Source organism: Gossypium hirsutum, chromosome A06, assembly GCF_007990345.1.
Source record: "Gossypium hirsutum isolate 1008001.06 chromosome A06, Gossypium_hirsutum_v2.1, whole genome shotgun sequence".
Taxonomy (NCBI): Eukaryota; Viridiplantae; Streptophyta; class Magnoliopsida; order Malvales; family Malvaceae; genus Gossypium; species Gossypium hirsutum.
The window spans coordinates 62,573,199-62,586,398 of NC_053429.1; the positions used below are offsets into that span (position 1 = coordinate 62,573,199).

The following is a 13,200-nucleotide window of genomic DNA, read 5'->3' on the forward strand; positions in this document are numbered from 1 at the left end:
TGGGCTTAGGCCCAGACCGTTCAACACTATATGTTTGACTGTTTGATAAATATGGATTACACATTGAGTTTTCATAAACTCACCTTTTCTACCTATCTGTGCAGGTAATCCTTAAGCGGGTCGGTGCTACGAGGGACTCGAAGATGGCCACACCACTGTTTATGTTTTGTTTTGGAATTTTGGTAAAAGTAGTTTTATTTGTGTAAATTTTATGTAATAAGGTTGTTTTAAGTTTTGTTTTTATTTGGGGATTTATTTAAATTGACTTATATCTGTTAGCAGTAGGACACGAGATTTTTTCAAAAAGTAAATGATTTCCAGCTACCAAGCTACACAACTCGTTTTAAAAGCTTCCGCAAGGAACAATGTTTTTAAAACGTAATAACGATTTAGTATGGGCCATGTTTTGCTAATCAACACTGTAAATTAACAAATGAACAAATAAGTTAACTTCTCTTTAAGAACACAAATGAAGTTTTAACACAAAATGACTTTTTCCAGTAAAACTACGGTTTTCAAAACTCACTCCAATGTGACATCACAAATTGGGCCATAACGTCTAGGCTGGGTTTGAGGTGTTACATTTAGTGGTATCAGAGTTAGGTTGCAAAACTTAGCTGTGGATTTGGGTTTTTCCTAAAAACATAAATATCAAAAGAATTATTTCAAATGATAAAAAAATTTTGTGGTGTTGTTTTCGAATGTGTGGTCTACCGAGTCTCCGGCGCCGATTCTGTAAGTTTTCTGAAACAACTGTTTGATTTAATTGAAATACTGAGATTACCGTAGATAATACCTTTATTAAGGTAACCTAAAACTGTAGTAAGACTACGATCTGCAAAAACAAAACAACTCTGAATTATCAATGCTATTTTTCATAAAACATCCATTAATAAACACTGGAACTGTAAAACTGATGCATAAAACTGTTAATAAAGATAATACACAAATCGATATGAGCACTAGAGGTACTTGTGGAAGGGGTACGAGAGGCCGCGACGGAGGCCGTGAAGATGCTCGAGCTGGGTCTTCGACATCGAGCCATATGCCTAACATTGAGGCAAGAGAGGCACCAGCTTCACCTGTGACTGAAACTGGGTCACACGATCGGGTAGCTGGGGACGACGCACTGTCCCAAGCTATGCTACAAATTTTGGAAAGGGTCGTTGGGCCCAATACTGGTATTGTAGGCCGTGGGTCGGTAACGGAACGACTCAGGTCTAATGGGGCTGAGATCTTTAGGAGTATCGCTGGAGTTGCCCCTAATGTGGCTGAATATTGGGTAGAGGCCACAGAGAGGATCATTGATGATCTTGACTGCACCCCAGAGCAGAAAGTAAAAGCTGCAGTGTTGTTGTTGAGAGATGAAGCCTATTAATGGTGGCTTATTGTGAAAGAGAGTACTAAACCTGATTAATTGACTTGGGTGTTTTTCAAGAATGCATTCCAAGGGAAATATGTAGGCGTTAGTTATGTGGATGCCCGCAGGAGGGAGTTTCTGAATTTGACTCAGGGGGATAAGTTTGTGACCGAATATGAGGCAAAATTTTTGCACTTGAGTTGCTATGCGCGAGGCATGGTGGCAACTAAATATGAGTGTTGTGTGCATTTTGGGGACGGTCTCAAAAATGATCTACGAGTGTTGATAGCTCCTCAGAGGGAGCGAGATTTTGTTGTGCTAGTGGGAAATGCGGAGATCACCGAGGATATGAAACGCGCTGAGCACCAGAATCACGAGGCGAACAGAGAAAGTAACAAGAGGGTTCGGGAGCCCTCAATTCAACTTTGAGGTCTAAGAAAAAGGCCACAGTTGATGGGCCAGTCAGAGTTGGGCCCCCTGTTGCTACTTTTGTGTTGTAGCCGTGTACTGTTTGTAGGAAGCTCCATCAGGGTGAGTGCTGGGTATGGATGGAGGCATGTTTGAGGTGCGAATCTATAGAGCACCGTATCAGTGATTGTCCACAGAGGGTCGATCAGATGCAAGGTACTAGTATGGGCATTATTCAGCCATAGAGAGGTTTTCAGCAGCCACTGAGAGGCCGTGGTCAGGCCAAAGGTGGAAATGGTATGAGCCGTGGTCAAAAAGCACCAGGCAGAGGTGCTGCTCATACTGAGGTGAGACAACCGGCACTGGTTTATGCTGCACATTGTCGAGAGGATAGAGACGCTCCAGATGTTATTATGGGTACGTTCTTTATTCATAATGTACCTTATACTGCACTGATTGATGTTGGATCTATGCACTCTTATATAACATGCATTGTGTCTAAGACTTTGGTTATAATGGTTGAAAACACTATGAGTGAGGTTACCGTGTTGAGTCCATTAGGGCAGTCAGTGACGGTGAACAAATTGTTTAAGGATGTACCTTTGGAGGTTGAAGGAATGATCTTTTTAGTTGACTTAATGGAACTTCCTTTTGGGAATTCAACATAATTTTGGGCATGGACTGGCTGGTTAAGTATCAGCCAAATTTGGACTGTGTTGCAAAGCAGATCATACTGAGAACTGAAAAGGGTGATGAAGTAATTGTGATTGGAGAGCATCGAAATTATTTGACAAATGTGATTTCTGCACTTAAGGCTAAGGAGTTGGTGCGTAAGGGTTGTGAGGCATATTTAGCCTACGTCTGTTCTTCAAGTTCTGAGGTTTTGTTTGTGAAAGATATCAGAACAGTTAAGGATTTTTTGAATGTCTTTTTCGATGAGTTACCGGGGTTACCTCCTAACCGTGAAGTTGAGTTTGGGTAGAGCTCTTTCCTGGTACAGCTCCAGTGTATATCTCCCCTTATAGAATGGAACCAAAGGAGCTTGAGGAGCTTAAAGCACAGATTCAAGAGTTACTGGATCGAGGGTTTATTCGTCCAAGTGTGTCTTTGTGGAGATCACCGGTGTTATTTGTAAAAAAGAAAGATGGAACCATGCACAATGCATCAACTACCGGCAACTAAATAAATTGACTATTAAGAATAAATACCTTTTACCAAGGATTGATGATCTATTTGACTAGTTTCAGGGCGCTTCGGTCTTTTCTAAGATTGATCTCCGATCGGGGTATCATCAGTTGAGGGTCAAGGAGACTGATGTTTTTGAAATGACATTTAGGACTCGTTACGGTCATTACAGTTCCTAGTGGTGCCGTTTGGACTGATGAATGCACTAGCAGCTTTTATGGATTTGATGAACTGAGTGTTCTAGCCCTATCTAGATCGGTTCATAGTGGTGTTTATAGATGACATTCTGGTGTATTCGAGGACTAAGGAGGAGCACGATGCACATCTTTGGGTTGTTCTGCAAATTTTGAGGGAGAAGCAGTTGTATGCTAAATTCAAAAAATGTGAATTTTGGCTACATAAGGTAACTTTTTTGGGTCACGTGGTATTAGCTGAGGGGATTAGGGTTAATCCTCAAAAAATTGAAGCTGTTCTGGATTGGAAACAGCCCAAGCCCGTGTCTGAAATTTGAAGTTTTCTGAGACTGGCAGGGTATTATAGACAGTTTGTTGAGGGGTTCTCATTAATTGCTGCACCTCTAACTAAGTTGTTGCGTAAAGGGTACTGTTTAACTGGACTGATAAGCAACAGGAAAATTTTGAAAAACTTAAGAAAGTTCTGACTGAGGCCCTTGTCTTAATACAACTAGAATTTGGGAAGGAATTCACTGTCTATAGTGATGCATCACATGATGGCTTAGGATGCATGTTGATGCAAGAGGGTAAGGTAGTGGCATATGGATCTCGTCAGCTTAAGACACATGAAGCAAACCACCCGACTCATGACTTGGAGCTGGTAGCTGTGGTATTCGCACTAAAGATTTGAAGGCATTAACTATATGGTAAGAGGTGTATCATTTATACACATCACAAGAGCCTCAACTATCTCCTCACTCAGAATGAGTTAAACCTTAGGCAGCGTAGATGGATAAAGTTGCTTAAGGATTATGACTGTTCGATTGAATACCATCCTAGTACGGCTAATGTGGTAGCCGATGCACTGAGCCATAGGGTTGTTACTGATCTGAGGGCAATGTTTGCTCGTCTCAGCTTATACGACGATGGCAGTCACTTGCCTGAACTTCAGGTTAAACTGAGGTGGATTGAGTAGATTATGGATAAGTAGATGGAGGATAAGTCACTAAGTCCTCGATTTCGTCAGGTAGAGAGTGGTGAAATTTCAAAATTTGGACTGAATAGTGAAGGGGTACTGTAACGCCCCTAACCCGTACCCGTCGCTGGAGGGATTAAGAAGTATTACAAAACAAGCACGAAATTTCATTTAACACTATAGAATAATCCTAAGTTCAATTCTTATCAAAACATTTAAAACACTAATCGAATATCAACCACACATACACATTAACTATATGAAATACGTATAATAACTTAACAAGCCATTTTCGCATGGCTATACGAATATACATTACCAAAAGGATACTTAATTAACAACAAAAGTTAGTCCTATACATGCCATTTACAAAGTTCAGCTACAAGAGTACCGAAAGGGCTTTGATAGTGTGGATGACTTCAACTTTGAAACTCCCGAAAACGATAGCTAATGAACAGGATCTATAAAACAAAGAATCAATGTAACTAAGTGAGCATATTGATGCTTAGTAAGTCTTAAGTAATTCAAACAGATAAAAACTTGACATGTAAATCAATGTTACGAAATATCAACTTTATACCACTTGCCCAAAAATACATATATATATGCCAAACACAAAGAAATTTACAACCTAAACCTCGATCATCAACATGGCTTATATAATTAATTTAAATCGTATACTTTCATATAATAGTGGACATCATCCGAAATGGTCATTCTCATATTCGTAGATTCGGTATTCATCTATACATATATCTATACGTACATATACATATTCCATTCCTCGTTATTACTACTTCAATCTAAAGATTTGTTCACTTATGAGTACAAAATATGTACCTAATCTTCATACTGTATAATACATAAATAATAATAGTTACCTCGTGCATTTAATTCATAACCTTACTCGAATTACCGACGTTAAGCCTACTAGGTTAAAACCCGGGTCCAGTCACTAGCACAAAGTCTTTGGGAATTTAAGCCCGGATATAATTCCAGCTCATAGCCTGCGGACCTGAAGTCCGGATAAAATTCCAGCACATAGCCTGCGGACCTGAAGTCTGGATATAATTCCATCACATAGCCTACGGACCTGAAGTTCGGATATAATTCCAGCACATAGCCTGCGGACCTGAAGTACGGATATAATTTCAGCACATACAATTATGATCATACTTTGACACATCTTGGCCATCTTATCACTTAATGGTCATATAATACATTTTAGTTCAAGTATAAGTCAAAGATCGAATTTACATACTATACTCTTATAATGGCATCGTTAATTATATATTAAATGAAGATACTTAAACTTACCTCGGTATGTTGGAGTAGTTACGGATAGGCTACTCCATTGCTTTCTCCTTTCCTTTATCAGATTTAGTTCCCCTTTGCTCTTGAGCTTAATTTAACAAATGAATTGATTTAATCATTTTGAACATCAAAGATAAATTTAAGGTACTTAACCCTTATATTTAATAATGAAACCAAGCATGTACCTAATTATTTTTAACACATCACTTTAAGTACAACTATTAACTAACATATACCCATCTCATATGTTAAGCTACACAAAATCGAAATGTATACACAACAATAATTTAATTACCCAATTCGGTCTTATAAGGTAACTTCAATGCCTCATGTTTATACAATTGCCATACAGGTACCACATAATTTAATTTTTTTTAAGCCGAAATTACTCTTATATATATTAGACATTAGAGTCATCACATGGGTACAAAACATAGCCAAAAAATCTTTAGCATAAATACCTATAATAATATCCAAATCATTAACTATTTTAACACACGCATAACACATAAAGTTAACTAAAGCTACATTCACTTATAAGGTATTATCCCTAATGAGCTCATACCATGACTATACCTAACCGAATTCAAGTAGAGAATTTAGTACAATCACACATATTCACTAATGTATAATTCTAGCATGCTTTAATATCTTATATACCTCATTCGGCCCTAACCGCTCAACTTAGCTTTTATATACAAATTCCATCTCGAAATTTAAAAGTAGCAAAATACAATTCGGTTACAATAATGCCCATCAATGACCGAATCTCTCAATCACATCTATAACCAATTTTCTATCTTGTTCATATTAATGTCATAATTCATAAAAAAAAATCTTTAATCTTTCATACTTTCATAACCAATATCAATAATTAATGCCGAATGCTTAAGCACAACTAAACTAAAAATTTACCCAACATCATTTTAATTTGCCATTTCCTACTCTTCAAATTACCAAATACAAGGTGATTTACATCTATATATTTAACCAAACTTGCTAGCACACAAAATTCCTTAACCGAATGTTATAAACCCAAGCCACACATATTGTTCATTAAGACCCTTCAATGACCACATTCGACACCTCCCTATAAACAAACCAATTTTAACTTTCAAGTAAAAAATATATATATATATACTAAGAGTTTCAAACTATTTGGCCGAATATCAAACCTCCAAACAACCAAAACTTAACCCATGGAATGAATAGAACTTGAACTAATCACCTTATTTATACATAAATTTCCAAGAATTTCAAAGTACTTACCTCTTCCTAAACATCATCCAAGCCGAACATGAAACAAGAAAATTCTTTTCTTCTTCCTCCCTCAAGTTACGGCAATGGAGGAGCAAGGATGAACCAACTTTGGTTTCTCCTCCCACTCACCCCATATTTTATTATTCTTAATTCATTAATTCATTTTGTAAACTAAAAATGTTAATAGAAAAATACATATTATAATTAATAACCCATATCATGGCCGGCCACTATCCAAAATTTGGCTAATTTGACATGCAAGTACACTTTTTTTGACATCATGCACTATTAGATCACTTTTACATTAGTCTAACACATTTCACAATTGTCTCACATAAGTCCCTAATAATAAATTTCACATATACTGACCAAATTAAAGTATGAAACTTTCACACATTCATATTCACATATATAAACATAGATTATGACGGTTAATTATTTTTATAACTCAGTTTTGTGGTCCCGAAACCACTTTTTGACTAGGGTCAAATTTGGGCTGTCACAACTCTCCCCCACTTAAGAAATTTTCGTCCCCGAAAATCTTACCAGTGAATAAATTTGGGTATCGTTCTTTCATAGAGTTCTCGGTTTCCCAAGTAGCTTCTTCGATCCCATGTTTGAGCCATAGCACCTTTACTAAAGGAACCTTTTTGTTTCGCAACTCTTTCACCTCACGAGCTAGGATACGAATCGGTTCTTCTTCATAACTCAAATCAGATTGAATTTCAACCTCCGATAGACTAATTATGTGCGAAGGATCAGATCTATAACGTCGAAGCATCGAGACATGAAAAACATTGTGAATCTTTTCAAGTTCAGGGGGTAAAATCAATCTATAAGCGGACTGGCCCAATTCGTTCGGATATCTCATACGGCTCGATATACCTCGGACTCAATTTGCCTTTACGGCCAAATCTGAGCACTTTTTTCCAAGGTGAAAATTTAAGAAACACTTTGTCTCTGACCTGATATTCAATGTCTTTTCGTTTCAAATCCGCGTACGACTTCTGACGATCTGTAGCTTTTTTCAGACTTTCACTGATTACTTTTACTTTCTGCTCAGCATCTTTAATCAAATCAACCCCGAAGATTTTACTTTCACTAAGCTCGGTCCAAAACAACGGTGTACGGCATTTACGACCGTACAAAGCCTCGTAAGGTGCCATCTTAATATTTGATTGAAAACTATTGTTGTAAGCGAATTCAATCAAAGGTAAATACCGTTCCCATGAACCACTAAACTCAAGGATGCAACATCCCAACATATCCTCGAGTATCTGGATTATCCGCTCAGATTGACCATCAGTCTGGGGGTGAAAAGCGGTGCTAAAATGCAACTTGGTACCCAAGGCTTCTTGCAATTTCTTCCAAAATCGCGATGTAAATCTCGGATCTCTATCAGACACAATAGAAGTAGGTACTCCATGTAACCTTACAATCTGAGATACATATATTTCAGCTAGCTTGTCAAGGGAATAATCCGTACGTACAGGAATAAAATGAGCCAACTTTGTCAGTCTATCAACAACAACCCAGATCACATCTTTCTTGCTTGATGACAATGGCAACCCAGATACAAAATCCATCGTGACTCGATCCCACTTCCATTCTGGTATCATGATCGGCTGAAGTAATCCTGAAGGCACTTGATGTTCTGCTTTCACTTGTTGACATATCAAACACTTCGAAACTAAGTCAGAAATGTCTCGTTTCATACTAGGCCACCAAAACTGACGTTTCAAATCGTTGTACATTTTCGCACTACCCGAGTGGATAGATATTCGGCTACTATAAGCCTCACTCAAGATCATCGAAATAAGTTCTGAATTTCTTGGAATGCACAATCGACTTCTGAACCTTAAACAATCATTTTCGTCTATTTGAAACTCTGATTCCACATTAGAAGCACATTCAGCTCGTTTAGCAACCAATTCATTGTCGACTTTCTGAAATTCACGAATTTGATGAATCCATAATGGTTTAGCCTTTAATTCTTCTACTAACATATTATCGGATAAAACGGACAGGTGTACATTCATCGCTCGTAAAGCAAACAGTGATTTACGACTTAAAGCATCAGCAACCACATTAGCCTTTCCCGGGTGATAGTCGATGACAAGCTCATAATCTTTCAACAGCTCAAGCCAACGTCTTTGTCGTAGATTCAAATCTCTTTGAGTCATCAAATATTTAAGACTTTTGTGATCCGAATATACATAACACCTCTCCCCAAACAAGTAGTGTCGCCATATTTTCAAAGCGAATACGATGGCGGCTAATTCGAGATCATGAGCCGGATAGTTTTTCTCATGTGGCTTCAATTGCCTCGACGCGTAAGCTACAACTCGACCTTCTTGCATCAACACACAACCCAACCCAAGTAAGGATGCATCACTGTAAATGACAAACTCTTTACCGGATTCAGGCTGCACTAGCACCGGAGCTTCAGTCAAATAAGTTTTCAATTGATCAAAACTTTTCTGACATTCTTCTGACCATTCAAACTTAACATCTTTCTGAAGTAGTTTCGTCATTGCGGTGGCTATTATCGAGAAACCCTTTACAAATCGTCTGTAGTAATCGGCAAGTCCCAAAAAGCTCCGAACTTCAGTAATATTTCTTGGGGGCTTCCAATCAAGTATGGCTGATATTTTGCCCAGATCAACTCTAATACCAGATGCAAATACCACGTGCCCCAAAAAGCTAACTTCTTTCAACCAGAACTGTAACGCCCCCACGCCCGAGACCGTCGCCAGAGTCGAGTATGAGGTGTTACTAAGCTTAATTTAACATATTTAGAACTTTGGATTATTTATTTCTACATTCACAGCTTTTAAGCGACTTGCATCACAGTCACAAGAAAAATCATATCTCAAGTTACAAAACTCGAAATCAAGATCCGTAAATTTTCCCTAAATCTAGACTCATATACCTATCTACTAATTTTTTTCTAGAATTTTTGGTTGGGCGAATTAGTACAGTTTATTAGTTAAAGTTACCCCTTTTTTAGGACTTGACTGGTCTGGCCTCTGTTTACTACGAACCACATTTCTCTCTGTACAAAATCCATATGACTATGAGGTTTATTTATCCTGAAACTAGACTCAATAAGGACTCTGAGAATATAAAATACACTACCTAATTATATCTTTACAATTTATGGTGAATTTCTAAAGTTGGAATAGGGGATTCAGAAACTGCTATGACCCTGTTTCACTAAAATTCAAATATCTTGTAACATATAATTCCTTTACCTGTTTCATTTGTTCAATCCACATGAAAATAGACTCATTAAGCTTAAATTTCATAACTTACTAATTATTTAGTTCCATTTATACTATTTTTAGTGATTTTTCAAATTCATGTCATTGCTGCAGCAATATTCTGTTTTAAGGCAAGTTTCATCTTTCCATGAATTTTTATGAGCTAGATAACCTATTAAACTTCCATAATATCAAACATGATCTAAATTAGCCATCACCATGACTTATCAATATCAAACATTTTCTCAACCAAACATGGCCATATCATAAAATTATTTACACAAAATAGGTATATTGCTATACATGCCATACTTAAGTAGTTGTACAAGCCATTTACCAAGATAAAAGTCCTTTGGATAGTGTGATCGAACTTTCGACCTGTCCCGTTTCCTGAGCCGGCTTGTTCAAAACTATAGTGAATGAAAAGGAAGGAGTAAGCATAAATGCTTAGTAAGTTCATATGCAAATAATAAGTAACATAACAAACAGTCATACCAATCAACATTAGCATGTATCACTAAAACACATATCACATTTTTAATCATTTTTCATCATCTTATTACCTTATCGTGGTTGTATCAATACTCAACCCGAGGGTTAAATACATACCTGTCCAAAATATCCATTTCACATCACTTACCAATACGTCTCTTTACATCTCGAATATTCCTCCATTTGTGTAGAACTTTACCCGTTGAACACATCAGAATACAACTCGGATACACGGATAATTTGCACATAAGTGCCTCATATGTAATCAAGAAATCATGTAACCCGCCCCTAAGTGACCTCAGACTCAACTCAACGAGTTCGGATGCCTAGTTACATCTCACGAACTCGGACTCAACTCAACGAGTTCGGACATTCGCATCCATAAGTGAACTCGGACTCAACTCAACGAGTTCGGATGCTCAACCATCCTAGTGACATGTCACTTGTATCCTAATCTATTCCTAAGGTTCAAACGGGATTTTCCTCGAACACTTATCCTTGCCGTCTTCCGTAGAATGCCGAAATCAATACTCGGTAACAATTATATTTAACAAGTAGTTCACATAATTTACATATTATTTGAAATTAACCACAAAGCATACATTTCATAATAAAATTCAGCATAACATATAATTAACATCAATAACTTAAAAATAACCATTATGCTACATTATTTACACATGAACTTACCTTGGTACCAAAATACAAAGATTTTGCAATTTAGTCCACAATCTTTTATTTTCCTCGATCGCGACTTGAATCTCGTTTCTCTTAATCTATAATGCCAAATTAATCTTATTTAATACATACATTCATCAAAACAACATTTAATACGAACTTTGGAAAAATTACACTTTTGCCCCTAAACTTTTGCATAATTACACTTTTGCCCCTAGGCTCGGGAATTAAACTTTATTCCTTATTCTTATGTTTTATAACATGCTGATCACTTTTCCCTTCTATGGAAACATCAAATTCTCTCTCTAACATATACTTGTGACTATTAGGTATTTTTGCCGATTAAGCCCTTTTACTCGTTTTCACTCAAAACCGAGTAGCACAAGTTGTCTAACATAATTTAAAACCTCATATTCTATCATAAAACATCAAAATACACAAATTTCACCTATGGGTATTTTTCCAAATATAAACCCTAGGTTGAATTATTGCTAACATAAGCTTAATCAAGCTACTGGGATTCCAAAAACGTAAAGAACATTAAAAACGGGGCTTGGAATCACTTACTATGGAGCTTGGAAGCTTGAAACAAACCCTAGCTATGGAGAACCCTTGAAATTTCGGCCTAATGAAGAAGATGGACAAAAATTGGCTTTTAATTTTGTTTTTAATTCATTTTAATAACTAAATGACCAAAATACCCTTACTACTAAACTTTCCAAAAATTCCTTCCATGTCCTAATTTTGTCCATGAACTTAAAATTGGTCAAATTTCTATTTAATACCTCCTCATTAATATTCCAAAACAATTTCATACTAAAAACTTCTAGAATGCAAGTTTTGCAACTTATTCGATTTAGTCCCTACTTTCAATTTAAGCACTTTAGGCATAGAATTTCATCACGAAATTTTCACACAATCATGCAATCATATCATAAACCTCAAAATAATTATAAAATAATTATTTCTATCTCGGATTGATGGTCACGAAACCACTATTCTGATTAGGCCCTAATTCAGGATATTACAAGAACTCACATTTACTGAACTTAGCATACAACTGTTTATCCCGTAAAATCTGCAACACTAATCTCAGGTGCTCGGCATGTTTGATTTCATCCTGTGAATAAATCAAGATGTCATCTATAAACACAACTACAAACTGGTCCAAATATTGTCTGAAAATCCGATTCATCAAATCCATAAATACCGCAGGGGCATTAGTGAGCCCAAACGGCATCACTAAGAATTCGTAGTGACCGTATCTCGTTCTAAAAGCAGTTTTGGGTATATCTGAGTCTCGAACTCGTAACTGATAATAACCCGATCTCAAATCTACCTTTGAAAACACTGAAGCTCCCTTCAGTTGATCAAACAGATCATCAATACGTGGTAACGGATATTTATTCTTTATTGTCACTTTATTCTATTGACGATAGTCGATGCACATTCTCAAGGTTCCGTCCTTCTTTTTCATAAACAATACTAGTGCACCCCAAGGTGAAAAACTCGGTCGAGTAAAACCTCTATCCGTCAACTCTTGCAACTGAGTTTTCAATTCTTCCAATTCCGTTGGTGCCATACGATACGGAGCTATCAAAATTGGAGTGGTACCAGGTACTAGTTCGATGCCGAATTCAACCTCTCGAACGGGTGGTAATCCTGGTAACTCCTCAGGAAAAACATCTGAATACTCACAAACCACTGGCACAGATTCAAGTCTCCTTTCTGACTCTTTACTATCAAGTACGTACGCAAGATATGCTTCACACCCCTTTCTCACATGTTTCCGAGCCAACATCGAGGATATTATTGCTGGAAATTCGTTTAAGTCAGTAGACTCAACTCGAATTATCTCATTATTTACACACCTCAAATCAATAGTCTTTCTTTTACAATTTACAACTGCATCATGTACGGTCAACCAATCCATACCGAGGATAACATCAAATTCATCAAAGGTAAAAGCATCAAATCGGCCGAAAAACAGGAACCTCGGATTACTAGGGGACATTTCTTACACACCTTGTCAACAAGTACATAACGACCCAAGGGATTCAACACTCGAATTACGAACTCAGTAGACTCAAT

The 13,200-nt window shown here is 37.1% G+C and overlaps 1 protein-coding gene across 1 annotated transcript; it reads left to right on the plus strand.

The window, feature by feature from the left end:
• Positions 1–955: 955 nt before the first annotated feature.
• Positions 956–2,436, plus strand: LOC121230513 (uncharacterized). Its single transcript, XM_041115409.1, has 4 exons — positions 956–1,111; positions 1,439–1,762; positions 1,861–1,914; positions 2,014–2,436. The coding sequence occupies exons 1-4, from the start codon at positions 956–958 to the stop codon at positions 2,434–2,436; spliced, it is 957 nt and encodes a 318-aa protein (XP_040971343.1).
• Positions 2,437–13,200: the final 10,764 nt, after the last annotated feature.

What these genes read in the sequence shown, in the direction of transcription:
- LOC121230513 (XM_041115409.1), top strand. Translation starts at nt 956, where the DNA reads ATGAGCACTAGAGGTACTTGTGGAAGGGGTACGAGAGGCCGCGACGGA. An exon ending in AAACTGGGTCACACGATCGG is followed by an intron (nt 1,112 to 1,438) that starts GTAGCTGGGGAC and finishes GTGTTTTTCAAG; the next exon opens with AATGCATTCCAAGGGAAATA. An exon ending in ACAGAGAAAGTAACAAGAGG is followed by an intron (nt 1,763 to 1,860) that starts GTTCGGGAGCCC and finishes TTTGTGTTGTAG; the next exon opens with CCGTGTACTGTTTGTAGGAA.